The 26,933-nt window shown below is 41.1% G+C and overlaps 1 protein-coding gene across 1 annotated transcript in view; it reads left to right on the top strand.

Moving 5' to 3' along the window:
* The first annotated feature begins 16,796 nt into the window (after positions 1–16,796).
* The window catches only part of LOC138747581 (alpha-2,8-sialyltransferase 8F-like), a 35,603-nt gene continuing 25,466 nt past the window's right edge, over positions 16,797–26,933 (top strand). Inside the window, exons 1-3 of the mRNA XM_069906947.1 lie at positions 16,797–17,525; positions 24,061–24,192; positions 25,358–25,447. Coding sequence (XP_069763048.1) covers positions 17,428–17,525; positions 24,061–24,192; positions 25,358–25,447 — 320 coding nt within the window. The 5' untranslated portion in view covers positions 16,797–17,427. The remainder of the gene's footprint in view (positions 17,526–24,060; positions 24,193–25,357; positions 25,448–26,933) is intronic.

Below are 26,933 nucleotides of genomic sequence, written 5' to 3'. Positions count from 1 at the left end.
CTTCCTTGTGTTGGCTTGTGATTTTTTTTTTGTTTCCATAAAGAACTAACTATAGGACAAATGGCTTCTCAACCTGCTCTGCCATTCAACTGATTGTAATCACAACCACGGATCCCTGTCTTTCCATGGTAACCAGACAAAATATTTGAATATCTCACAATTCATCCTTGAAATATAGGGAGGGGCGAACTGAGTAATGAAATAGAAAGTCGCTTTTAAAGGCTGAGTGAATGAAAGCTGTTTGTGCTCAAGATTGTCCATCCAAATAGATGGTTTGAATTTAGGAGCAGGGAGGTTATCTGCAATTGTACAAGGCACTTGTGAAGCAGCATCCGGAGTACTGGGTGCAGATCTGGTCTTGAAGGATGTACTAGCTTTGGAAGAAGTTCAGGATGATTCCTGAGATGAGGAGGTTAGCCTATGAGGAGAGATTAAGTCATCTGGGACTATACTTGCTGGAATTTAGAAGAGTGAGAAGGAATCTTATAGAAAAGTATGAAATTATGAAAGGCATAGATTAGAGGTAGAAAAGTTGTTTCCATTGGGGGAGACTAGAACTAGGGAACATAGCCTCAAGATTCAGGACAGAGATGAGGAGGAACTGCTTTTCCCAGAGGGTGTGAATCTGGAATTTGCTGCCCATTGAAGCAGAGGAGGTGACCACAGTAAAGACCAGGTTGGATAGATTTTTTTACATAGGGGAATAAAGGGATGTGGGGGAAAGGTAGGTGGAGATGAGCCTATCAAATTAGCAACGAGCTCAGTGAATGTTGGAGCAGACTCGATGGGTTTGATAGACTACTGCTCCTATTATGTTCATATGTGACTCAACAAGCGATTAAGAAAGCAGATGGAAGATTGGTCTTTATTGGAAGAAGATTAGAGTCATTAAATTCCCTGATTGGTCTGCATCTGGAATGTAGTGTACAGGTCTAGTCTCACCAAGGCAGGATATTACCAACAATAGCAAAGGTCCATTCAGTTTATTTCTGGCATGGTAAATTAAGGAATGATTAAGTGGTCTTTATTCTTTTTCAATAGAATGAGGGTGAGGCAGTGATACTTTGCCCCGAATCAAAGGGCAGAGACTTGAAATAAGGAATCATTTTGGAAATTACAGTCAAAACACAGAGTGCCGGAAGAACTCAGCAGGACTTGCAGTGCCCATAGGAGGTAAAGATGTCACTGATGTTTCAGGCCTAAGCCTACATCTGCACACTCACATTTCACTAGGAAATTGCTATATCCAGATGAAAATTATTGAAATTTTCAATCAGGCTTTGGAGGTGCAGACTGTTAAAGCAAGAGTGAAAGGTTTTAGGAATCAAGGGATGGATATAGGGTTTATATTGAATGGTGGAGCAGGCATATGAGGGTTGTGCTATTTACAGGACCAGTGAGCTGGGCTGGAATTCAGTGCTGTCTAATGAGTGTTCTCCCAGGGTCAGCATCATACAGGGTATATTTCCCCCCACCCCCAATAATGAGTTATGGTGCCGCCACCCCATCCCCAGTATTGGATGGTACCATTTCATGGGCTGGAAGGACCTTCTAATGTGCTATATTTAAAATATTTTGGATGCAAAGCACAAATGGCATTAACAGCAAACGCAGCAAGACATACATAATTAGGGCAGACTTTATACATAGACTAGGCCAACCTGATGAACTGTAATGGTGGATAAATGACGATTTTTCTGAACCAATGAGGGATAGCCTATTCTAGTATATAATGAGGAAAAAGTTAAAAGGTTTTTTAAAAAAGTGGCCTTTAGGAAACTACTAGATAAAATTTTATATAAATATTTAAAGTGATTTAGTTCATTCTGAAACTTGGGCCTTAATAAGGCATGGTAGTCTTGGAACCTAGATTAAAAGGTATGATGCAAAAGGAATAGCTAAGGGGAAAGAAATTAAGAATAAGATCTAATCAAAAAAAGATTTTTACATTAAAAAAAATAAACATGAGAATTTGGAAAATTATTCTGCAAAAGGAGGTCAAAGCATTGGTAAAGTCAGATCAAAAAATAGGTTTGGAGAAGCAATCATTGCACAAGGCAATATTGATTTGCAGGAAAAGAAACTCACATGGGTCTCTTGCAGATGGAATACCAACAATTTGCTTTCATGAAAACTAAAGTACAGTACTAACTGTGGAGCCATTGTGCTGCCCTAGAGTAAATGAGGAGTAAAATGAAGTTAATATCCATCCAACCTAGAATGGGAGACTGAAGGATTGAATGATAATAAATCACTGGGAGCTGAGATAGGAGATATGGGATCACTTGTTATCTTCCAGTAAAACATACCTATGCAATAGGTGCTCTGGTTAGGGATTACTCAGGGTGGTGTGTGAATGGAGGGGGTAAAAAGTTTTTAAATTTAGACATGCATAACTGTAACAGGCCAATTTGACCCTATGAGTCTGTGCCGCCCAATTTACACCCCATTAACCTACACTCCAGTATATTTTTGAAGGTTGGGAGAAAACCCAACCAAACATGAGAACATACAAACTCCTTACAGACAGCATGGGATTTGAACCAGATCCGGTCATGATCGCTGGTGCCGTAAGGGCATTGTGCTAACCGCTATGCCAATCGTGCTGCTCATTGTTGGGAACCACTTGATTAAGTGTTCATATGTATTCACTGAGTACTTAAGTAAAGAGATCAATCATTTTTAGTGCATTGAATATGGGTTACTTCTGGAAATTAGCACTGGTAAAAAAAATTATCTGCCATCTCATTGAATGGGAATGGGGCTGAAGGGCCTCTTCCTGCATTTGTTCCTGATTGCATTCGCTCAAGCAGAAATCTATGTGACAGCAATCCAGAGACTGAAGAGAAAATATGTTTCAACATGAGGTGGCATAGAAGTACTTAGAAGAAAGAAAAAGGGAGAGGAAAAACATTCGTTTTTACATTTTTAATAACACGATTTCAACAATATAATCATACAAAGATTAAACTCTCATTAAGAAAATAAATCTCATTGTTTTGGCAGGGTATAAATTAACGAAGGACCCAAATCATTCAAGCTCCCCTGTAATTGTATACTTCTGAGGTCGTACAAGATAATGACCAAATTGATGCATTTTTGTCTAATTTAGATATGCCGTCGTTGGAAGATAAAGAGATTAAGGAGTTAAATATTCCTTTTAATGAGATGGAAATTAAAGAAGCGTTGCAATCTATGGCCATGGGGAAATCCCCAGGCGAAGATGGTTTTACTTCTGAATTTTATAAAGAATTCTTTGACCTATTGTTCCCTGTATTAATGGAAGTTGTAAAGCAGGCTACCGAAACTGGTTCTTTCTCAGAATCTTTTTCTAAGGCATTGATTACTGTAATTTCAAAAAAAGATAGAGATACATTAAAAGTTGGATCTTATCAACTGATTTCTTTATTGAATATAGACTATAAAATAGTGGCAAAGGGTTTAACTAATAGATTAGCTAAGTTTCTGCCGAAGTTGGTCCATGTAGATCAGGCTGGGTTTATTCAAAACAGATATTCAGAGGACAATATTGTTAAGTTGGTTTCTTTGATCAATGCCTCTCGGGAGCAACCCAACCAACCTATGATAGTGGCTTTAGATGCAGAAAAAGCATTTGATAGAGTGGAATGGATTTTTTAATTTAAAGTATTAGAGAAATTTAAATTGGGACCACTCTTTACTGGTTGGGTGAAGGCTCTATATAAAAATCCTTTGTCACCAGTCTTATTCGCATTGGTCATCGAACCATTGTCTCAAATGATTAGACAGGATGAAAATATCAAAGGTATTAAGGTAAATTCAGAGGAATATAAAATTAATCTGTTTGCAGATGATGTTTTAGTATATTTAACACACCCTGAGCAATCTTTGGGACATCTGCAAATGCAATTAGAGCAGTTGGGTAAAATGTCAGGATATAAAGTTTATTGGGAGAAAAGTGAGATCATGCCATTGGTAAAGGAGGATTATTCAGCTTGTAAACAAAAAACTCAACTTCAGTAGTCTGACAAGATTAAATATTTGGGAATAGTTGTGAATGTTGATTATCAACATTTATACAAGTTATATTACTTGCCTTTTATTGAATAAAATTAAACATGACTTAAATAGATGGAAAGACTTACCAATAACTATGATAGGACGTGTCAATTGTATAAAGATTAATATCTTTCCGTGAATACAATACTTAGTTCAATCAATTCCTTATAAACTTCCAATATATTTTTTTAAGGATTTAAATGCTTTAGTACAATTCTTTTTGTGGAAAGTTAAATTGGCAAGAGTGTCATTACAAAAATTGACTTGGAGATATGCTTTAGAGGGATTATAATGACCACATTTTCACAATTATTATGAAGCATCCCAGTTAAAATTTATCAATAGAATGTTTGATACTGATCAACCTCCGATATGGGCTAAAGTGGAGATGGCCCAACCTTTTGAACAAAATGTAGATCAATTGATTTATAAATGGAATCCTCGCCTTTTACAAAACTATCATCTACCCGTGCTAAAACACTTAATGGAGATACGGCACAATAGGAATCAGATTGTTGGAACTAGAGGTAAAATTTCTGCCAGGACTCCATTGTACCAGAATAAATTGTTTTCCTTTTTGATGAACAATCAATATTTGAAGTCATGGGAACATAAAGGTATCAAGTTGGTACCTGGTTCTTTTCTTTCATTTACTAGACTTAAAGGAAAAATTTGGAACTATGTCAAGTACATTGCATATTATCAAATTTGTGCTTCATTGTTAGATAATTTTGGACGCGAGTTAAAGTTACCTAAGCGAACAAAATTTGAAACTTTAATTACAGGTGGAGGCAAGAAAGGATTTATTTCAGAAATGTAGGCTTTGTTACAAAGTAAAATGAGGAAATCAGATTTGTGTAAATCGAGAATTAAATGGGAGGAAGATTTAGCTATTTCAATATCTCAGGAAGAATGGATGACTGTGTGAAGACAGAATGACTAAATTGATAAATGTGAGATATAGACTGGTTCATTATAATTTTCTTCATCAGCTGTACAACTCCTGAGAAGTTAAAGAAATATGGATTTAGTTCTTCAGATTTATGTTTTCGATGTGGGAAAGAGACTGATTCTTTTCTACATTCAGTCTGGCTTTGTGAAAAGGTGAAACCTTTTTGGTGTAGAATTTTGGAATTTTTGGAAAGCTTGTTTAATTTTAAGTTGGAACTTGACCCAATTTTAATTTTTCTAGGATACAGTACAACATCGATTTTGTGTTTAAAATTGGAGAAGTCCAAACTTGCATTTATTCGACTGGCTTTAGCAGTGGCTAGGAAATGTATAGCAATTACTTGGAAAAATGAAATTGAATTGAATATTCAGAGATGACAGATATGAGAAAAAGAATTGATGAGGTGGAAGACAGAGTGACAGGCATGGAAATGGAGGTAATTGAGCTAAAAGAAAAGTTAGAAGATAGAGATAAAGAAATTAAGAAAACACATGATTTATTAGCCCAAAAAATTGATATTATAGAAAACTTCACAGACGAAATAACATAAAAATAGTGGGCATAAAAGGCGAAGAAGGGGCAGACATAAAAGGATTTATAAAAAGATGGATCCCATAGACCTTGGGAGTGGAAGAATTCAAAGAAGAAATAAAAATTGAAAGAGCCCATAGCGCATTAGCACCAAAGTCACAACCAAATCAGAAACCACGCTCCATAATAATAAAACTATTACGATATACAACAAAGGAGAAAATATTGGAACTGGCAAGAAAAAAAGTGAAAGAAAATAAAGAATCATAAGGGGAAAAAATATTCTTTTATCCAGACATTCGTTTTGAACTTTTAAAGAAAAAAAAAGAACTTAATTAAGCAAAAAATATACTATGGAAAAAGTTATAATTTTGTGTTGCGACATCCAGCAGTGTTGAAGGTATTTATCCCTGGTGGACAAAATAGATTGTTTTCAGACCCAGAAGAAGTTCATCAATTTGCAAACCAACTACCAAATAAGCAACAAGAAGAGGAATAAAAGAAATTAGAACACCGCAAGTTAAAGAGAGACTGGGTAGGTCATATAGTGGCATCATCATACAACTCAAAAGCCAGGGGAGTTGCTATATTAGTCAATAAAAATCTACCAATTAAGATAAATAAAGTAATAATGGACCCAACGGGTAGATACGTAATGATGAAATTCCAGATTTATTCAGAATTTTGGAACTTACTGAATATCTATGCACCTAATAAAGATGACCAGGAATCTATCCAAAACATCTTTTTTTAAAAAATAACAGACACACAGGGACACATGTTACTAGGGGAGATTTTAATTTTAACCTAGAGCCATTGATAGATAAAACCAGGAAGACAAATATAAAAAATAAAACAGCCAAATTTACATTAAATTCAATGCATGATATGAAGATGATTGACATATGGAGAAACCAACACCCAAAAGAAAGAGATTATTCATATTACTCAAACAGACACAAAACCTATTCTAGGATCGATATGTTTTTGTTGTCAGCCCAGATTCAGGGAAGAATTCGAAAAACCGAATATAAAGCAAAACTATTATCTGACCACTCACCCTTATTAATGACAATTGATTTAGAGGATATTCCACCGAAAACATAGGTGGAGGCTAAACCCTATACTGTTAAAAAAGGCAAGATTTTCGGGAATACGTTGAATAATAAATCAAAATATATTTCAAAACAAATACAAATTCGGTAACAGATAAATTTATATTATGGGATGCAATGACAGCCTTTATTAGAGGACAAATAATTAGTTATATGACTAAGATTAAAAAAGAATATAATTGAGAAATAGAACAATTGGAAAAAGAAATAGTAATTACACAAAAAGATTTAATGAGAAGGGAAGATACAAAGAAAAAGAGAGAATTGACAGAAAAAAATAAAATATGACACATTACAAACATACAAAGTGGAGAAAAACATTATGAAAACAAAGCAAATATTTAATGAGTTAGGAGAGAAAACCCATAAAATATTGGCTTGACAACTAAAAACAGGACAAGCAAAAAGAACTATCTTAGCAACAAGGAAAGAGGATAAACAGATTTCATATAACCCAATAGAGATTAATGAAAATTTTAGAAAATTCTATAAACAATTATATCAAACCGAAAATAGATGAATTTTTAGCAAACATTGAATTACCCCAATTACAATTGGAAGATCAAAATAAATGACTAAAACCCCTGACAATTACAGAAATACAGGATACAATATAATTGGCTAATTTAAAAGAATGGAATCCAACAATGTCAGACAGATGTTTCCAATGTAAACAAGAAACTGTGACAATATTACGTACAATTTGGACATGTACAAAATTAAAAACTTTTTGGGATGATTTAAACTTACTTTTAAATAAAATTACAAAAAATAAGATACCAAAAGATCCAGAAATCTTCCTGTTAAATAACATAAAAGACAAAGAATTAGGTCTAAAATTAGGACACAATAAAGATTAATTATGATTGCACTTGCTGCAGCCAAAAAATGCACAATGGTAAGTTGGAAAATGGCAGTAACTTAAAAAAAATACAACAATAGTACATAGAAATGAACAAGTGTATTCCGTTAGAAAAAAAAATGCCTACAATCTAAAAGACAAATATATTTTATTTGAACAAATTTGGAAACCATACATAGAGCATACTAGAAACCACCAATTTCAGACCTCCACCGCTCAAAATGATAAACATAGAAACATAGAAAAATAGGTGCAGGAGTAGGCCTTCAAGCCTACACCGCCATTGAATATGATCATGCCTGATCAGTACCCGGTTCCTGACTTCTCCCCATATCCCTTGATCCCCTTAGCCACAAGGGCCAAATTTCTTAAATCTTGACAAGGAACCGGCTTCAGCTACTTTCCTCATCTCAGTCCTATAAAACTTCCCCCTTATCCTTAAACTGTGACCCCTGGTTCTGGTTTCTCCCAGCATTGGAAACAACCTATCTACGACAAATATTAAAATATTTAAATATAGAATTTAGGATGACACAACTTCTTTTTTCTTTTGTATTCTTTTATTGTTTATTTATTTTTCTTATTTTTCTTTTACTTTTGCTTGTATGGGGTGAGGAGGGTGGGGGGAAAAGTGGAAAAATGTCACTGTGTATATTTTAATGATGAATGTTTGTATAGATTGTTATTTTAGTAGTTCACAGAGAAATATTAAATAAATTTAAAAAAGAAGAAAATGGAAAGAACATTAAAATTTATTAGTTTTAATGTTAATGGAATTAGTGGCTTGGTGAAGAGAAAGGAGGTCTTGGCATATCTAAAAAAGTAAAAGATATTGTCTTTTTACAAGAAACACATCTTACCAAATTGGAACATGCAAAATTAAAAAGAGGATGGGTGGGACAAGTAATATCGTCCTTATTTAGATAAAAACAAGAGGTGTAGCAATTTTAATTAATAAAATTATTCCAATAATAATAGAAGAGACTTTAACCAATCAACCTGGAAGATTTGTAATGGCACACTGCAAAATGTATGCAGAATCATGGATGTTTATGAATATTTACACCACAATTATGATGATGAAGTCTTTATGAAGGATATCTTTCTAAAAACTGCAGAGAGAAGACAAAATATATTGTTTGGAAAAGATTTCAAATTTTGTTTAGGTCCAATATTGGACAAATCAGCAAGAACGATAACAAGATGAAAGCTACAAAAATGTCATTACCAATTATGAATGATTTAAATTTAATTGGTAAACAGAGGCAGCTCAACCCCTAAGAATGAGACTACTCATTCTACTCAAGGGTACATGATTCACATACAACAGTTGACCTATTTTAATGTCTGCCCAGTTACAAAGTAGAGTGGTAAAAACTGAGTATTTGGCAAGACTTTTATCAGACTATTTCCCATTAACAATTACGATAATGGAAAAGCAAGGAAGTATGTATAGATGGCGTTTTAATGCAATATTATTAAAGAGGAAATATTTTTGTGAATTTATTAAGAGACAGATGGAAGTATTTTGTAAAAACAATCTTCCACTGACAACAGTTTTTTAATGTGGGATACACTTGAAGCTTATTTGAGGGGACAAATGATTTCTTATACTAAAAGTGAAGAGATGTAATGGGTTTGCATAGGGCGCAGGAGAAGACACGACTCATGGAATTATTTTCCAAAATTTATTCGCTCCCTTTAGATAAAATAATACAACCATCACTGTCTTCTGGGTTTTCTTCCTTTTTTACCCCTTTGCTCCTAAGCATGCAAAATAACAAAATTTACACTGTGAAATTTCAGCAAAGCTACATTGATCACATGACCAGCACATGGTAATGGAGTCAAATCACCAGTAAGATAAAAGCATCCATAAAACTTACATTAATAGTTAAAACAATATACATTAAGATTGATGACATAACACATTTATTTTCCAAGGAAAACATTTTAAAATAGCCCAGTTGCAATTGTCTCCCCCACTTATCCTTAGCAAGGTGGCAGCAGTGTGAGAGACAGGAAGGGCTTAGGAAGTGCACAAGAGATGTGCACTGCCAAACTCATTCCCACCAGAAACATTATTAAAATGACAGTGGTAACTCATTGAGATAAAATTCACAAATATAGAATTGAGAATAGAATATATTAAAACTAATTTTTAACTCTGTTACAGAGAGAATATGCAAGGTCTAGAGAAGGATATAACAAAATTGGAAAAAAAGAATATCAGGTATCAGGAACACGAAAAATATAGAATATTAGAGAATATTAGTTACAATATAATACACTACAAACATATAGAATGGAAAAAATGATATTAAAATCTTTAAAATATTATGAACAAGGAGAATAGGCACAGGAGAGGAGTCACCTAGAATGATACAGAAACTAATACTATAACATATAACATGTAATAACATATAATCAAAAAGAAGTAAATAACACGATTCGACAATACTATATGAAACTATGAAAATCAGAATTATTGGAGATGAAAACAAGATGGAAGAATTTTTAACAAATGGTGAACTTCCTAAACTAGAAGAGAAAGAAAAAGATGATTTAGATACACCTTTTACAAGGGAAGAAATAGAGAAGGCTCTGGCTACTTTACAAGGTAATGAGTCTCCGAGGGAAGATGGGTTCCCCTCCTGAGTTCTATGGACAATTTAAAGATTTGTTGATGCCTTTTGTTGATGGGTGTGTTGGACCAGGTGCTGGAGACCCAGACCCTCTTGGAAACCTTTTCAATTGTTATAATTACAGTGCTACTGATAAAAGGTAGAGATCGACTAAAAACCTCATCATACATAGCTATTTCATACTTTGTTTATCTTTCCTTTCTGTTTCTCCATCCTCACCTTTCCTTCTTATCCATTTCTGCTTTCTTGTTTTGAACACTTTATAAGACAACATTTCTAAAACATCAAACATTTTCCTTATTCTCTTATTTAAAACTTCTTTAACCCCATTCTCCCCTCCCCCTCCTGAGTTGCCCTTTATCCCTTGTCGGGGAACCACATCTCCCCTCTCCATTTGGATTTGCGAATTCACTCACAAACGTCAACTGATTTTGTAGTGACCGTAACTCCGACCCCACCCAGCCCCCCCAGAGAAGATTTCAATTTTCATATGTAACAAAAGTCACTCTTCTAATTCCCTCCTTATTCCCTCTATTCCCTTTCCCTCCCTTATTAATTACTGTCTATACTCTATATATTTTCCTCTAAATACGGATACATTCATGTATACACACTATATATATATATATATATATATACACACATATACCCCTTTACACACATACATATAGTTCGTGGTCATTTTTACTCTCATTACATGTCTTCATCTCTCTGCTTGTTTTGTAGTTGTTCTGCAAATTTCCTTGCTTCCTCTGGATCCGAGAATAGTCTGTTTTGTTGCCCTGGAATAAAACTATTTTAAGTGCCGCTGGGTACTTTAACATAAATTTATATCCTTTTTTCCATAAGATCGTTTTTGCTGTATTGAACTCCTTCCTCTTCTTCAGGAGGTCAAAACTTATGTCTGGATAGAAAAAAAATTTTTGACCTTTATATTCCAGTGTCTTCCCTTACTTTCTTCATTGCTTTCTCCAATATATATTTCTCTTGTTGTATATCGTAAGAATTTTACTAAAATGGATCTTGGTTTTTGCTGCGGTTGTGGTTTCGGGGCTAAAGTTCTATGTGCCCTCTCTATTTCCATTTCTTCCTGTAATTCTGGTCTTCCTAGAACCCTGGGGATCCAATCTTTTATAAATTCTCTCATATTCTTGCCTTCTTCATCTTCCTTAAGGCCCACTATCTTTATATTATTTCTTCTATTATAGTTTTCTATTATATCTATCTTCTGATCTAACAGCTCATGTGCCTCTTTAACTTTTTTATTAGATTCTTCTAATTTCTCTTTTAATTCCTCTACTTCCATTTCTACAATTGTTTCTCGTTCTTCCATATTTTCCACTCTTTTTCCTATCTCTGACATGGCCATTTCCATTTTATTCATTTTTTCTTCTGCATTCTTAATTCTTCTTTTTATCTCATTAAATTCTTGTAATTGCCATTCTTTCACTGATTCCATATATTCTTTAAAAAAAGATACATCCATTGTCTTGCCTTTCTCTTCTTCTTCCACTTCTTTCTGTTCTTCTTCTTCTTCCTCTGGATTGACCATCTGTTGTTTCCTTGTTTTCTTTTTACCCTCTTCTTTCTTGTTGTTGTTATTGTCTGTGTTCTGCACCTGCTGCCGTGCTGCAGGTGTCTCTCTCAGCTGTGGTGATTGACTCCGCAGCTGTTCCCCCCTCCCGTCAGTGTGTTTTTTTTTCATGCGCATCGCGCATGCGCGAGGAGTCGCGCATGTGCGGTTGCGCACTTTTACTCGGCTCTGCGAGCCATTTTTGTAGTCCCGAGCCCGGGACTTCCACTGACCTGAGGGAGCGGGCTTCTCTCTCCGCGGCGGGCCTCTTCGTACAGGACTTCACCTTCTTCTTCCGACATTCTTTCTTCCTCTTTTCTTCCCGTTGTTTTCGACTTTTCTCTCTTCGCTGCCATTTTCTTCTCACCTTTATTTTTACATTATTATAAATTTTAATCTTGTACCTTTGTGCTTTGTGTGTTTTTTTTTAACTTTTCGGGAGAGGGCTGGAATTCCCTGACCGGCCACTACTCCATCACGTGACTCCCTCCTCAGCCCAGTTTCCTGAGGGAGATTAGCACCTGAAGGGCCTCTAAAACTAATGGACAACCTCTGGGAGAGGTTGAATAGGATGTACATTGCAGCAGATTACATTGTGGAATGTGACTTATCTCTTGTCCCAAGTAACTGCAATCTGCTCTTGTGAGTTGAAATGAAGAGGAATGGAAAAGAAAGCATTCTTGTTGCAGGGTCTGTACTGTGGGCTCCAGACAATCTTGGCCATTATGCCTGCGATTTTTCTCATCCACCCATGTCCCTCTAAAAAGGGGTTCCCAGAATTGTGTACCAAATTGTTGAGGAATTGGCACAAATCTATACCATAAAGACATGTTGACCCCCTTTGCTAATTGCATGGTAACATTACATTCTTCAGGTTCACACTGGGTACACCTCCTATCTGGGCACAGCCAATACTGGGATAGATTAAACAGTGTCTTCCAGGTCTCAGCATGGCGGGACAACAACTTCCTCTCTAATTCGGCCCTCAATAATTGCTGCATCATGCCATTAAGAATGCAAAAGGTGGCTTTGTTGCCTGCAACAATTTGGTGCTCCAAATTCCCCACCGTTGCCAGTGTAATTGCTTTAATTTATACATTTGAGCAATTTGCGGGAGTATACAATTTAACTGTGTCTTGACCGCGAGGGGAACTCTAGCATTTTCGTCCCAAACGCTTTTGAACTGCACAACAAATCCCAAGACGTCTTCATCTTTCTTTCAAAAGGTACAGGCTACTGTCTTTAAATCTGACTGCTTTTTAGCGCACCTCATAATTGATTCCTTCCCTCTATTCTGCAGCCAGTGTTCTTGCGACTCGTTCCCTTGGTCTACCAACTCATCATTTCGTCTCCAATCTCCCTCCTCACCAGACGGGATCATGAAATTTCCCCTGACCACTGGCCACTGTGCCCCATAAGTCGCCTACAGTAGGGAGCTAATATCTCCCAGCAGGGGGCGATAGATGACACGTCTGCTGGAGCCAGTGGTGAAAAGTGATAGGTCTCTTCAAGGGGCCTGGGGCAGCAATTATCATGTCGTGGGCCTTTCCTGGAGACCAAGACATCACCAATCATTACTCGGAGAAGCTAGACTGTATAGTTGACCCCTGGCCTTTGGTCTAGTTCTTCTGTCCCCGGCAGTTCCTCTTTTCCTCTCCCATCTTTCCTATCTCGTTTGTCAGGGCCAGTGGAGGAGTCGGGGGAGGCCGCCCGTGGTGCAGGGGCCTCCACGGGCTGTTGTTTGGGCAGGGGTTGCGTCTGCAAGGGGTCAGCCTGTTGAGCCAGGCGTTGTAGCGGATGGTGATTCCTGTAAGCCATAGCCATTTCTATTAATTTCCAGTCTTTATTCGGATCTAATCGAGGATATAGGGGTTTCACTATGCTTCGATTTATGGAAACTAACTGCCAGGTGCAAGTTCCTTCTGAAAGGGCAAGTGTGCAAGGCTCATAAAACTTCCCGTGTGGTCCCATACTTTTCTTTGTAAATTATATCCCATCTCTATCTCCTCTCGTATCGTCTTTCCCCACATGTTTCTAATCTTAATTCCTTTTCCCACTTTACTGTCTATAGTCTGTAACTTGTTCTGGAGTGTTTCAATATCTGCCAAATTCAACACCCCTATATCATTTCCTGCTCCACCCAGTATGGTCCCCAGTACATCCCTCCTTGTGCGTCCCTTGGTCAGGGTTAGTCCTGGGTAGCTGCCTGTACAGTTGCTAATTTTTCCTTTCTCATCATATCTTATGCGTATTGTAAGGTTCACTTGCAATGGGGATTGGAGACTGTTCTGACAGGTGGTGAAGAGACGATGTATGTGGCCACCGACCATGTCGGCAGGAGGCGGGGGCATGGCACTGGGTCAGATGCATTGGTTACTTCAATCGGGGTTTGGGATGTCATTACCCCAAATGGTGAGGGGGGGAAAGTCACCTCACGAGTAAAATTCTCTTCATCAAAGGACTGGTAAAATCGATAACAATAATTCAGGCTGTGTACTCGCATTTTTACACTCCTCCATCCAGCCAAAAAGGTCAGGAAAATCACACCCCCTACGCCACCATCTACGCCAGTACCGATCTTGCCCCCACCACTTGTTACTAAACAAGACAGCATAATTCCAATCCCTCGTTTCCCTCATCATGATGTCGGCTGGCGAGCCTGGGGGCTATAGCGGATCTCCTACCAGTTAGCGGCGTCTTCTCTGTTCCTTTCCTTGATTTTTAGTGGCTTTCTTCATCAGGGTCGCTGTCGTGGCCCGGGAACAGACTTATCTGCTCGACTGGGAATACTTGCCTTGCTGTGCTGATTTCCCATCTTGGCCTCCTGTTAAATCTTAACAACAGTTATACAATATACACACAATGGTCAGTTCCCTTACTTTACAGCGTGTGCCTCTTCAGTCCGCGTTGTCAACCTGGGTTTCACTTCTCCGTCTTACCCCCGTTTTGGATCTGGGTTCTTGTCATGCCTCACTCCTTTACAGTTGGGTTCTTGTCATGCCTCACGCCTTTACAGCTGGGTTCTTGGCGTGCCTCACGTCTTTACAGCTGGGTTCTTGGCGTGCCTCACCCCTTTACAGTTGGGTTCTTGTCATGCCTCACGCCTTTACAACTGGGTTCTTGGCGTGCCTCACCCCTTTACAGTTGGGTTCTTGTCATGCCTCACGCCTTTACAGTTGGGTTCTTGGCATGCCTCACGCCTTTACAGCTGGGTTCTTGGCATGCCTCACCCCTTTACAGCTGGGTTCTTGGCGTGCCTCACGCCTTTACAGCTGGGTTCTTGGCATGCCTCACCCCTTTACAGCTGGGTTCTTGGCGTGCCTCACCCCTTTACAGCTGGGTTCTTGGCGTGCCTCACCCCTTTACAGTTGGGTTCTTGTCGTGCGTCACGCCTTTACAGCTGGGTTCTTGGCGTGCCTCACGCCTTTACAGCTGGGTTCTTGTCATGCCTCACGCCTTTACAACTGGGTTCTTGGCGTGCCTCACCCCTTTACAGTTGGGTTCTTGTCATGCCTCACGCCTTTACAACCGGGTTCTTGGCGTGCCTCACCCCTTTACAGTTGGGTTCTTGTCATGCCTCACGCCTTTACAACTGGGTTCTTGGTGTGCCTCACGCCTTTACAGCTGGGTTCTTGGCATGCCTCACCCCTTTACAGCTGGGTTCTTGGCGTGCCTCACCCCTTTACAGCTGGGTTCTTGGCGTGCCTCACCCCTTTACAGCTGGGTTCTTGGCGTGCCTCACCCCTTTACAGTTGGGTTCTTGTCGTGCGTCACGCCTTTACAGCTGGGTTCTTGGCGTGCCTCACGCCTTTACAGCTGGGTTCTTGGCATGCCTCACGCCTTTACAGTTGGGTTCTTGGTGTGCCTCACCCCTTTACAGTTGGGTTCTTGGCATGCCTCACCCCTTTACAGCTGGGTTCTTGGCGTGCCTCACCCCTTTACAGTTGGGTTCTTGGTGTGCCTCACCTCACCCTCTTAAGCGGGGATCTCGGTGTGTGAGCCTGCCTCACCCCTTTAAGCTAGGTTCTTGGCCAGGGCCATCGCCCACTCACTCTTACGGGACCCTTAGTCCCAGGTTTGTGATCCTGTCAAATAGGATCCTGCTCGCAGCACCAGATTTGTAGCGGAGAAAGAATTTCACTACTAACACCAGGGTAACGCTTCGGAAGAGTTTATTAGAGCGAGATATCTCAGAGAGCAGTCCCTGTAACAGCCAGGGCTCAGCTCTGAACTACACAGTTGCATTGCTTGAATTTATACAGTGAACAAGTTAATTTGCGAAGTCAGCAGAATGAGTTACTAGATAAATGGGGAAGGAAATACATAACATAAGCCCTTTCACCAGAGTCACGGAAGTGAAAGTTTGGAAGATATGGTATCTCTGGAAATAAAGAATGTTATTTGGAGCTACTCTTTTGCAAGCCCTGATGTCCTTATGGTTTCCCCACCATTGTCTAAGCAATATGCTGACTCGGCAAGTCCTTGTAAACAGCTTATATGTGAACCTTTAACACCTTGTATTCAGATTTTCTTCCACAGATAGAGTTAAAATGCGAGCATATTTTTCCCTCTGAGGTTGGGTGAGATAAGCACTGGAGGACGTGTTTAAGGCCAGTTAAAGGAAACATTAGGGGGAACGTAATGCAGAGTGGTGAGTGTGGAACGAGCTGCCAGCTGAAGTGGTGAACACGGAATCGCTTTTAACATTTAAGAGAAACCTGGAGAGGGTCATGAATTGGGGGAGTGTGGAGGGCAATGGCCCGAGTGTAGGCAGAATAATACTTCGGCACAGACTAGATGGGGCAAAAGGCCTGTTTCTTCAGCTTTTGTAAAGTATTATCCACTCATTAGAATGACCATTCTATGCCCTCTCCACAGATGCTTTTTGACCTGCTGAGTGTTTCCAGCATTTCCTGTTTTATTTTAGAATTTCAGCAACTGCATTGACCAAAAGCACCGATTGGAGCAGTCACTCGGGCTTATATCCCGACCGGGTGGGGCTTGATCCATTCAGGCCCAGATTGGCAGCCAGCCAGGTGTTGTCCTGTCCCCTTACACTCCTACAAGTACAGAGGTTGCCCCCCTACAGTAAGGCCGGTGGTGGACCACCACACAAGATGTTGGCTCTTCTCTGTTCACCTTTACCTGAACCGTCTCTTCCTTGGGCCCAGCTCACTTTCTCCACTGAGAATTGAACAGAACACTGCGCTCAACGCAACCACGTGGTCAAGGATGTGATTATGTAGCAAATACACTCCCTGTAGCAAATTGGATCGCAATGGAAGATCGAGCTTGTTTATGTTTGGAAGAGATCGGATCACGCCTTTCGCAGCTCAAGCAGTAGAAACTCCCTACGCCAATGGATTGGCAGCCAGCCAATCCGTCATTGAACTTGACCTTCAACAAGGTGTAACTGAGGAGATACATTGTGTTGGTGTCATAATTGGTGGCAGAAGCAGATTCCTCGCCGGCAGCGAAAGAGTTAACCTTCAGTACAATAGCCCCCTTATCTAGCGGGGCTCTGACAAGGGACAGGAGGGGATGGGACGGGACTTAAGGCGGCGTTGCCGGGCTAGAGCTGAGACCTTCAGCCCACCCCTCACTGCCGGAAATGTCAACATATCAGGTGCACAAATTGCAGCGAGCCCGTTCGGGTCTCTGACCGCCTTCGAGTGAACAGAGGCGAGCGAGGAATCCGCCAGAGGCGGACCATGGCTCCAGTGTGTTCCTCCAAGACCGTGTTATTCAGCTGCGCGATTTGCATTTTCCTGCTGGCAATCATTCATTTTGAAGCATCTTTCGATGACAGGTACGTAGCAGAAGGGCGAGGGGCCGATCTCCTTCTCCCGGGCGAGCTTGGCGCGCTCGGAACCGTGCGCCTGGGCTGCGGGCTTGTGGCTGAGTGGAGCCCATCGCGGGGAGTTCGCAGGCGGCGATGTGTCCGAGCATTTCCGCTCAGTCAAATTGAAAGATTGACAAGGAAGCGAGTTGAACAGGTTTCGGGCTTCCCTAGAATAACGAGGGGAGATTTGATGTCCAAAATTATGAGATGTCGGTAGAGTAGGCTCCCCCCCCAAAAAAAAAGTTGGGTGAGTCGAGAACTTTAGAGAATATGGGGAAAGAGTTGAAAGGGACTATGGCTTCATTTGAAAAAAAAAACTTTTCATGGGTACATGCATCGAAGGGCTATGGTCTGGGTGCAGGTCAATGGGAGGAGGCAGAACAAGGGTTGGGCACCGATAAGATGGGTCAAAGAGCCTGCATGGGAATATTCTTCAAAGTTTGGGGCTTTTCTACTTTGTGGGCACAGTTTGGGGCTTTTCTACTTTGTGGGCACAGTTTGGGGCTTTTCTACTTTGTGGGCACAGTTTGGGGCTTTTCTACTTTGTGGGCACAGTTTGGGGCTTTTCTACTTTGTGGGCACAGTTTGGGGCTTTTCTACTTTGTGGGCACAGTTTGGGGCTTTTCTACTTTGTGGGCACAGTTTGGGGCTTTTCTACTTTGTGGGCACAGTTTGGGGCTTTTCTACTTTGTGGGCACAGTTTGGGGCTTTTCTACTTTGTGGGCACAGTTTGGGGCTTTTCTACTTTGTGGGCACAGTTTGGGGCTTTTCTACTTTGTGGGGTGGAGGAACAAAACAAAAGGACATTTGGATCTAGGGTGAGTGTGTGAGAATTGCGAATGTCCAGTCTGTTGGAGGAAAACCAAACTATTAAATTTGCCACCTGTTTGTCCAGGAAATTCTTTCTGGGGAAGAAAGAGACAAAATACCTCCTGGGACCTTCTGCACCCTGCAGTAGCGTCGCTGGGAACAAATCGGCTGGCTGTTATTTCATACTTATTATTTTAAAATTTCGAGATAAACCACAGTTTCATGCCCTTCCACCGCACCGCATTCACACCCACGTGTCCAATGAACCGACAAGCTTTGTATGTCTTTGGGATGGGAGGAAGCGCACAGGGATTCGAACCTTGGGCCGCTGGCACGGTAACAGCATTGCGCAACCTCCCACGCTGAACATGCTCTCACTATTTCAGTTTAGAAGGCATAAGGATAATATTCAATATTGTATACCTCTAAAGGATAAAAGGTCAGTTGCTCAGTATAAATAACCTGAAGTAGATACCAAAATGAGACTACAGTCTAAATACAGTGCCTCTGTCACCAGCATGGATACTAATTTAAGTATAAGTTTTCATGATAGCACGTTGCCAAAGTGTAATGATGTTCTATCAATGACAGTCAGTCTGCTTCTAGAGGTCACCTATTGTTTTGTATAACAGCATCATCACTAACCCAATACCAGATAGTAACACTGAGGTACATTACAAGATCACAAAATAAAGGAACAGAAACAGGCCACTAGGCCCATCGAGTCTGTTCTGTGACTCTACACTAAACTATGCTCACACCTAGTTCCAATTTCCAGCTTTTTCCCCATATCCCTTGATACCCTTACTAATGAGATAATTATCCATTTCCTGCTTAAATACTCCCAGTGATCTGGCCTCCACTGCTTTGTGCGGCAGCGAGTTCCACAGATCCACGACCCACTGACGAAAGAAATTCTTCCTCCTCTCTGTTTTAATTGGATAACTTCTAATTTTAAGATTGTGACGCCTTGTCCTCAATTCATCCATCAAAAGAAACATATTATCCGCATTCACTGTCAAAACCTTTCAATTTTCGAAATATCTCTGAGATTTCCCCCCCACCTCCACCCCCCATTCTCCTATACTCCAACGAATACAACCCAAGAGCTGCCAAATGTTCCCCATACGCTAGCCCTTGCATTCCAGGAATCGTCCTAGTTAATCTCCTCTGCACCCTTTCCAACAACATCACATCTTTTCTAAGATAGGGGACCCAAAACTGTACACAGTACTCCAAATGGGGTCTCACCAGTACCCCATAGCATCTCATTAACACCTCTCCACTCTTGTGCACTATACCTCTTGAAATAAATGCTGGCATAGCATTCACCTTCTTCGCTACCAATCCCATCTGGGCATTAACTTTTAGATTTACCTGCAGAAGGATGCCCAGGTCTCTGCGAGGATTGAATTTTCTCCCCATCCAGATAGTACTCTGCCTGTTATTTCCACTACCAAAACATAGAACCATGCATTTCTCAACATTGTACTTCATCTGCCATATTTGCCCAGTCTCCCAAACTGTCTGTATCCCTCTGCAATTTTACAGTATCTTCACCACTTCCCACTCCACTACCCATCTTAGTGTCATCTGCAAATTTAGCCACAAAACCATTCGTTCCATAATCCAAATCATTAATATAAATTGTAAACAGCAGTGGCCCCAAGATGGACCCCTGCAGAATGCCACTTGTTACAGGCAGCCATCCTGAATAGGATCCCTTAATTTCAACCCTTTGCTCTCTGCCTATCAGCCAGTTTTCTATCCAGTCTAATAGCTTCCCTGTAATTCCATGGACCCTCATGTTATGTAGCAGCCTAACGTATGGCACCTTATCGAAAGCCTTTTGAAAAGCCTCACCTTTGTCTATCCTACCTGAGATTTCTTTAAAAAAACTCTAATAGGTTGGTCAGGCAGGATCTACCCTTCAAAAAACCATGCTGACTAGGACCTATCTTGTCATGGATTTCCAGGTATTTCATAACTTCATCCTTGAGGATTGACTCTAATATCTTCCCAACCACTGACATCAGACTTCTAGGTCTATAGTTTAATTTTTTTCTGTTTCCCACCTTTCTTGTACAGCGGAACCACATTTGCAACCTTCCAATCCCCTGGAACCACGCCAGAGACTATTGATTTCCAGAAGATTGACACCAATGGATCCACAATCTCCAAAGCCACCTCTTTCAAAACCCACGGGTGTACTTCATCCAGTCCGGGAGATTTATCTATCTTTAATCCATTCAATTTACCTAGCACAATTTCTCTAGTAATCTTAACTGTATCCAACTCTACTCCCTGAAGCCTCTGTCTATCAGGGATATTACTAATGACTTCTACAGTGAATATTGACATAAAATATTGATTTAATTGTGCCATTTATTTATAACCCATTATAATTTCCCCAGCATCATTTTCTATTGGTCCTATATGAACACCTGTACCATCTTTCCTTTGAATAATTCCCTTTTCCTTGGAATATATCTATCCTGTATGCCTTTTATTACTTGCAAAAATATCTTCCAATCCTGCTCTGTTCCACCAACTAGTTTGCTTTTCCAGTTGACTTGAGCCAGTTCCTTTCTCATACCACCGTAATTTACTTTATTCCGATAACATTTTTACCTTTTCAACTTTGAAATTGAATTTGACCATGTTATGGTCATTTCCTAATGACAAGGTTCATTGCACATGACCCAATTCAGAACTACAGATTCCCTGGTGGGCTTCTCAACAAGCTGTTCAAAAAATCCATCTCTTAGGTTTTTTTTACAAAATCCCTCTCCTGTGATCCAGTAATTTCCTGTCCTTCCTAATCCCCTGTCATGTTAAAATCCCCCACAATTATTTTGATGTTATCTTTGCAATGTGCCCTTTGTATTTCTGTCTGTATTTCATAGTCCACTTCCTGACTGCTGTTTGGAGGCCTGTATATAACTGCTAATACGATCTTTTTACCCTTGGCATTTCTTGATACAACCCATACTGATTCTATCCCTTTAGACCCTATGTCCCTCTTTCTATTGATTTAATATCATTACTTATCATCGGAGCTACCCCTCCACCTCTACACACCTGCTTATCATATTGACCTCTCAATCGTACACCTCAATGAGCCATGTTTCAGTAATGGCCACAATGTCACACCTTTTTAGTTGAATCTGAGCAACCAGGTCATCTACTTTGTTTCTGATGCTAAAGTGACCATAAGCCCATTATTGATGTTGTTTGTGCTGTATTCCTGTTGAACAGCTTTCTCCTGTCTGCTCACCTGCCTTTCCTTTATGTCATTATTGATCACCTCTTTACTATTAATTCTTTCCTCTGTTGTAACTCCGACTCGCTGCTATCCTATTCTCTTTGCTCTCATTTTAATTTCCCTCCCCCTGCAAATCTAGTTTAAACCCTTCCCAATGGCTCCAGCAAACCCTCCTGCTAGGATATTGGTCCCTTTCCAGTTTAGGTGCAGCCCATCCTTTTATAGAGGTCTGACCTTCCCCAGAAGTGATCCCAATGATCTAGGAATCTGAAGCCCTGCCCCCTACACCAACTCTTTAGCCACGCACTCATCTGCCAGAACTTCCTATTTGTACCCTGTCTAGCGCGTGGCACAGGCAGCAATCAAGAGATTACCATCGTCGAGGTCCTGTCTTTTAACTTTATACCTAATTCCCAATATTCCCTCTTGAGGACCTTGTCTCTACCTCTATGTCATTGGTCCCCACGTGGACCATGACATCCTGCTGCTCTCCCTCCCCTTCCAGAATACTGCTGAAATGATTTGAGACATCCCTGACCCTGGCACCTGGGAGGCAACATACCTTCTGGGGGTCTCTATGCATTCCAGCAAATTTCCTGTCTGCCCTCCTAACCAACAAATCCCCTATTACTAATGCTCTCCTCTTTGCAGCCCTTCCCTTCTATGCTGAGGAGTCCATCTCTGCCAGACACTTGACCACCTTGACTTGTCCCTGGTAGATTGTCCCCATCAGCAGTATCCAAAACAGCATACCTATTGGCGGTGGGAACATCCACAGGGGTACTCTGCATTACTGGTCCCTTCCTTTTACCTCCCCTGACAGTCGCCCATGTATCTGCATCCTGCCTATTTGGGGTGACTACCTCTCTCTAATTCCTCTCTATGACTGCCTCAGCCTCCTGAATAACCTGCAGTTCATCCAGTTCCAGCTCCAGTTGCCGAACTCTGTCGGTAAGGATCCAGAGCTGAATGCACTTTCTGCAGGTGTGGTTATCTGGGACAAGTATACCGTCCCAGATTTCCCACATCCCGCAGCTGGAACAATTCACAGGCCTAGCTGACTCCATTAGCTTGTAGAATACCCTTGACTAGACTTGCCTTCTCAGCTTACCTTGGTTGCAACAGTTGCTCGCTGAAGCCTCTCGAGCCAAAGCTTCAAAGCCCCACTCCTTCACTGCCACTCACTCGCCAGTTGCTCCTTTACCTTTCCCTCTTTTTATTGATCCTCGACCAATTAACCCTGTCACTCGCTCCTTGCCCACCCTCCTCTGAACGCTGCCGAATTCCATCTCCTCCTACACTGACTCCTCGCTCGAACCAACTAGGCCTGAGCCCTGGTACTAGTGGGATGAGTCTGTAACTATAAACACTAGGGTACAGTATTGGTGGTGATGAGTCTGTCACTGTGTAAGACTGGGGTACAGTATTGGTTGGGTTGGGTCTATCACCATAATGCTGAGGTACATTACTGGCAGGGATGGGTCTGTCACTGCATAACACTGTACTTGGAACATGTTTTGTTGAATAACAGCATCATCCCCAATCCATATAGTACCCAATACCAGATGGTGACTGAGTTAACATCATCTGACAAATTTAGTGGGTTTAATATGCTGGAGAATGGATCTGGCCATGGACTGAACAAAGTCAGTCAGTGTCCATTTTGACCCCTTCAGTTCAAAACCTTCATTGAAGTCTTTGTTTTAAAAACATAATGCATCTGTATTAACACTTGTCTGAACTGTGACAGCAACCGGAAGCACTGAGAGAAGATTTGTCACCTTTCTGTCTGAAAGGGAAAATGGTCAATGCAGATAGATGCGGTATTCTCCTGATGATTCTCTTGCTGGTTGCACGTCCAGGATGGAAGCAAGCTCTCCTGTTGCTCATTTGGCTGCAGAAGAAATGTGGCACAGAATGATTTCAAGAATTCCTCAGTAATGATGTTGACTATGAGTCTGTTTTGTGATTTAGGGTGGAGATGGGAAGGAACTGCTTTTCTCAAACAGTGGTGAATCTAGAATTCTTTACCCATGAAAACGGTGGAGGCTGCCTCATTCAATAGATGTCAGATAGAGTTAGAATATATTTTTGCATAATAAGGGAATTAATCGTTACGGGGGGGGGGGGGGAAAGGCAGGTAGTTGGAGAAGAGTCCACAGTCAGAGTAGGCGTGATCTTATTGCATGGCAGAGCAGGCTCGATGGGCCAGATGGCAGACTCCTGCTCCAGTTTCTTCATTTGCCAATCATGGTCCTCCTTTGCTGAGCTGTAGAATGCTCTCATTGTGCCTCCTGCTTTTTATTTTTCTCTGGCACTTTTGCAAGTGTCTTCTTGGAATTTAACACAAATTTTAACTTTTCTCCTGCACGCTATCTCTGAGACGTTTTGTTTCCGTGGCCTCTTGCTTATTCCGTTCTCTTGCAGGTATATGGACCAGCTGACTAAACTGAAGCTTAACCAGGTGTTCAGTCTGACTTCACAAGCCAACAACAGTGAAAGGAAGCAGTTAAATGACAGCGAGAGAGGGAAGAGAGAGTGTGAAAGGTGTACTTCCAGGTAAGGATCCGGGATGTTGGTGGCTTGAATAAGGGACGTTAAACAATCTGAGATGGTGTACCTTCCCTGGTTAGGCTCCCTCTGTTGTCAGTCCTGCTGAGGCCTCTGGGGAACTTGCTCCCTCAATCACACAGTCCACCCACCTCTTTTGCCTTTAAGATGCTCTTTAAGAACAACCTATTGTGTCTCAATTCTAAATCTTGGGCATGAACAACACAGTATTTTCTAATCTTCTTCTGTGACCTTACCATGGTTTACAGGGGAAGATGGAGAAAGGGACAATGGTGTCCATGGAATAGATTTTACCTGGCTACCTCTTGTATTTCCTCTCACCTTAAACCTATGCTCTCTAGTTGTAGACTCCCTGACCATGAGGGAACACTGAGACCACTCACCTTATCTGGGTACCTCTTAATCTTGTATACCTCTGTAAAATCACCCCTCAGCCTCCTATACTCCAGAGAGTTAAGTCCCAATCCGTCCATCCTCCCCGTACAACTCGAGCCCTCTGGTCTCAGTAATATTATGTCTGTAGTAGAACACGAAGATCTGTAGACAGTGGTTGAAGTAAAAACACACAAAGCTGGAAAAAACTCAGCAGATCAAGCAGTGTCCTTTATACAGCAAAGGTAAAAATACATAACTAGCGTTTCATTAAGGTATGGAAAAAATATCAGCAGGCATCCGAGCAAAAGAGTAAGGGGGGGGGGCATGCAAAGGCAGGAAGTGATGGGTGGAAAAGGGAGGGAGGGAGGAGACAGCAACAATCAAGGGGAGGAGGGATGGCTAGGTGAAGGGAGGGAGGAGAACTGGAAAGGGGGAAGAGGGGAGCAAGTTAGCAGACACTGGAAAAATCGATGTTAATGTTATCTGGCTGGAGAGTGCCCAGATGGAAAATCAGATGTTGTTCCTCCAATTTGCGGTAGTACATAAGGCCTTTGTCAGACATGTGAGTATAGGAGTGTGACACAGACTGAAATGGTTGGCTACTGGGAGGTCTCGGTGACTGGTGCGGATGAAGCGAAGGTGCTCAGCGATCTCTCCGAGGTAGAGAAGGGCATTATTTGTCTGGATGCTGATTAATTGCTCCAGAGGTCAGGGTTGCACTCCTGCTACTTCCTCCAGTGCATCACTTGTCTTCAGTTGATGCAGCATTTTTGTTTAGCCAACAGCTAAAGCCCTGGTCCACATGGGAATGGAACTCTACATACTGTGAAAAGATTTACAAGTGGATTGCGTCACCTCCTAGTCAACGGTAAGACTTCTGTTCATTCCTTCTTACAAATGTTTTTCAGAGATAAATTGGGAAAGGTTTGTTACAGTAGGTCACATGCAACACTTTAAAAGAGATCTTATTTGAAGTACTGGAACCATGCTGGCGACCTAGTGGCTTCTCACGCCTTTTTGCAAGAGCTTTGAAGAGTGCTCCAGAGCCGTCACCAATGGATTATTGTTTACCAAGGCAAGAGATGAAAGAGCAGACTGGAGTTGCAGCTATCTGAAAGGAAAATTTGCTGTTGTAAGAGGATCAAGTGGTTTTGTAAGCAGAGAGGCTTTTCTCTCAGAAAGAAAAAGAGAAAGAGAAAGGGAAAGAGAGCACAGGAGCAGAAGTTGCTGGGACTCAAACAGGACAAACTGACAAGCTTTTGGAAGACAACCTGGTTGAAGCCCTTGTGGTTCATGCAAGAGGAGAGGATTGGCTGTCTAATGTTTCATTTGGAATAAGAGAAACAAAAAGGCACTTTGTGGTGACCTGAAAGAAGGAGGTTATAATCTAGGGAACCCTGATAGGGCAAGTTTAGTCAGCAAGACACTGAGGTGACTGATGGAAGTACATCAGTTGTGGATATCCTGGAACAACAAATCTCTCTCTGAAAACCAACAAGAACCTTCCTGAGCAGTAACCATTTATCTTTTGAGCACCAAAGCCTGGTGAAATTCAGAAATGTTAAATTTTGTGCACAGTATAAGGATTGCCTGCAACCAGTGAACTTGGAGGAGTGAGAAGTGAGATTGGACTGTGAACTAAAGAACTTTTCTGAACTTACACACACCTTACCTACACGTGCACTTAGAATTAGAAGTGGGTTAAGTGAGACAATAGTGATAAGTTAAAGTGTGATCCTGTTTTCCTGTTCAAAGATCATTAAAAGCAACTTTTGTTGAAGTAACCATTTGTCTTGGTGAATATCTACTACTGCTGGGTTTGTGGGTCCTCTGGGCTCATAACTGTATATAGTAAGTAAAAAGTAAATGAGTAAATCAAAGTAAATGTTTAAAAAAAAAGTAATTAAGAATACAAAATAAATGTTACCATACTACTCTTGCATCATATCTGGAGATTTCCCACCTCTTCTCTGCAGTGCGACTCGTCCTTGTTGCTGTTGAGGCCGATTGTTGTTGTGTCATCTGTAAACTTGATGACACTGGAGCTGGATCTGGCCATGCAGCCATGGACCAGTGCTCAGCATGACGGCACTCGACCTTCTGCTACCGACCCGGGCAGTCCCTGGTCTTTGTGTTTGGAAGCCCAGAATCTAGTTACAGAGAGTGGTGAAGAGTCCCAGTGAGGACAGCTTCCCCACTAGCCTCTGGAGAATGCTCGTATTAAACGCTGAGCTGAAGTTGATGAACTTGGCGTATGAGGTGTTGTTCTCCACGTGGCTCATGATGGAGTCAAGGGCCGAGGCTATCGCATCACTGCCAAGGCCAGCCTTTCACGCCCATTGCTAGTTATCCTG

The sequence above is a fragment of the Narcine bancroftii genome, chromosome 12 (genome assembly GCF_036971445.1).
Source record: "Narcine bancroftii isolate sNarBan1 chromosome 12, sNarBan1.hap1, whole genome shotgun sequence".
Taxonomy (NCBI): Eukaryota; Metazoa; Chordata; class Chondrichthyes; order Torpediniformes; family Narcinidae; genus Narcine; species Narcine bancroftii.
The sequence above is the reverse complement of the archived record's forward strand: the minus strand, read 5'-3'. Positions and strand labels throughout refer to the sequence as shown.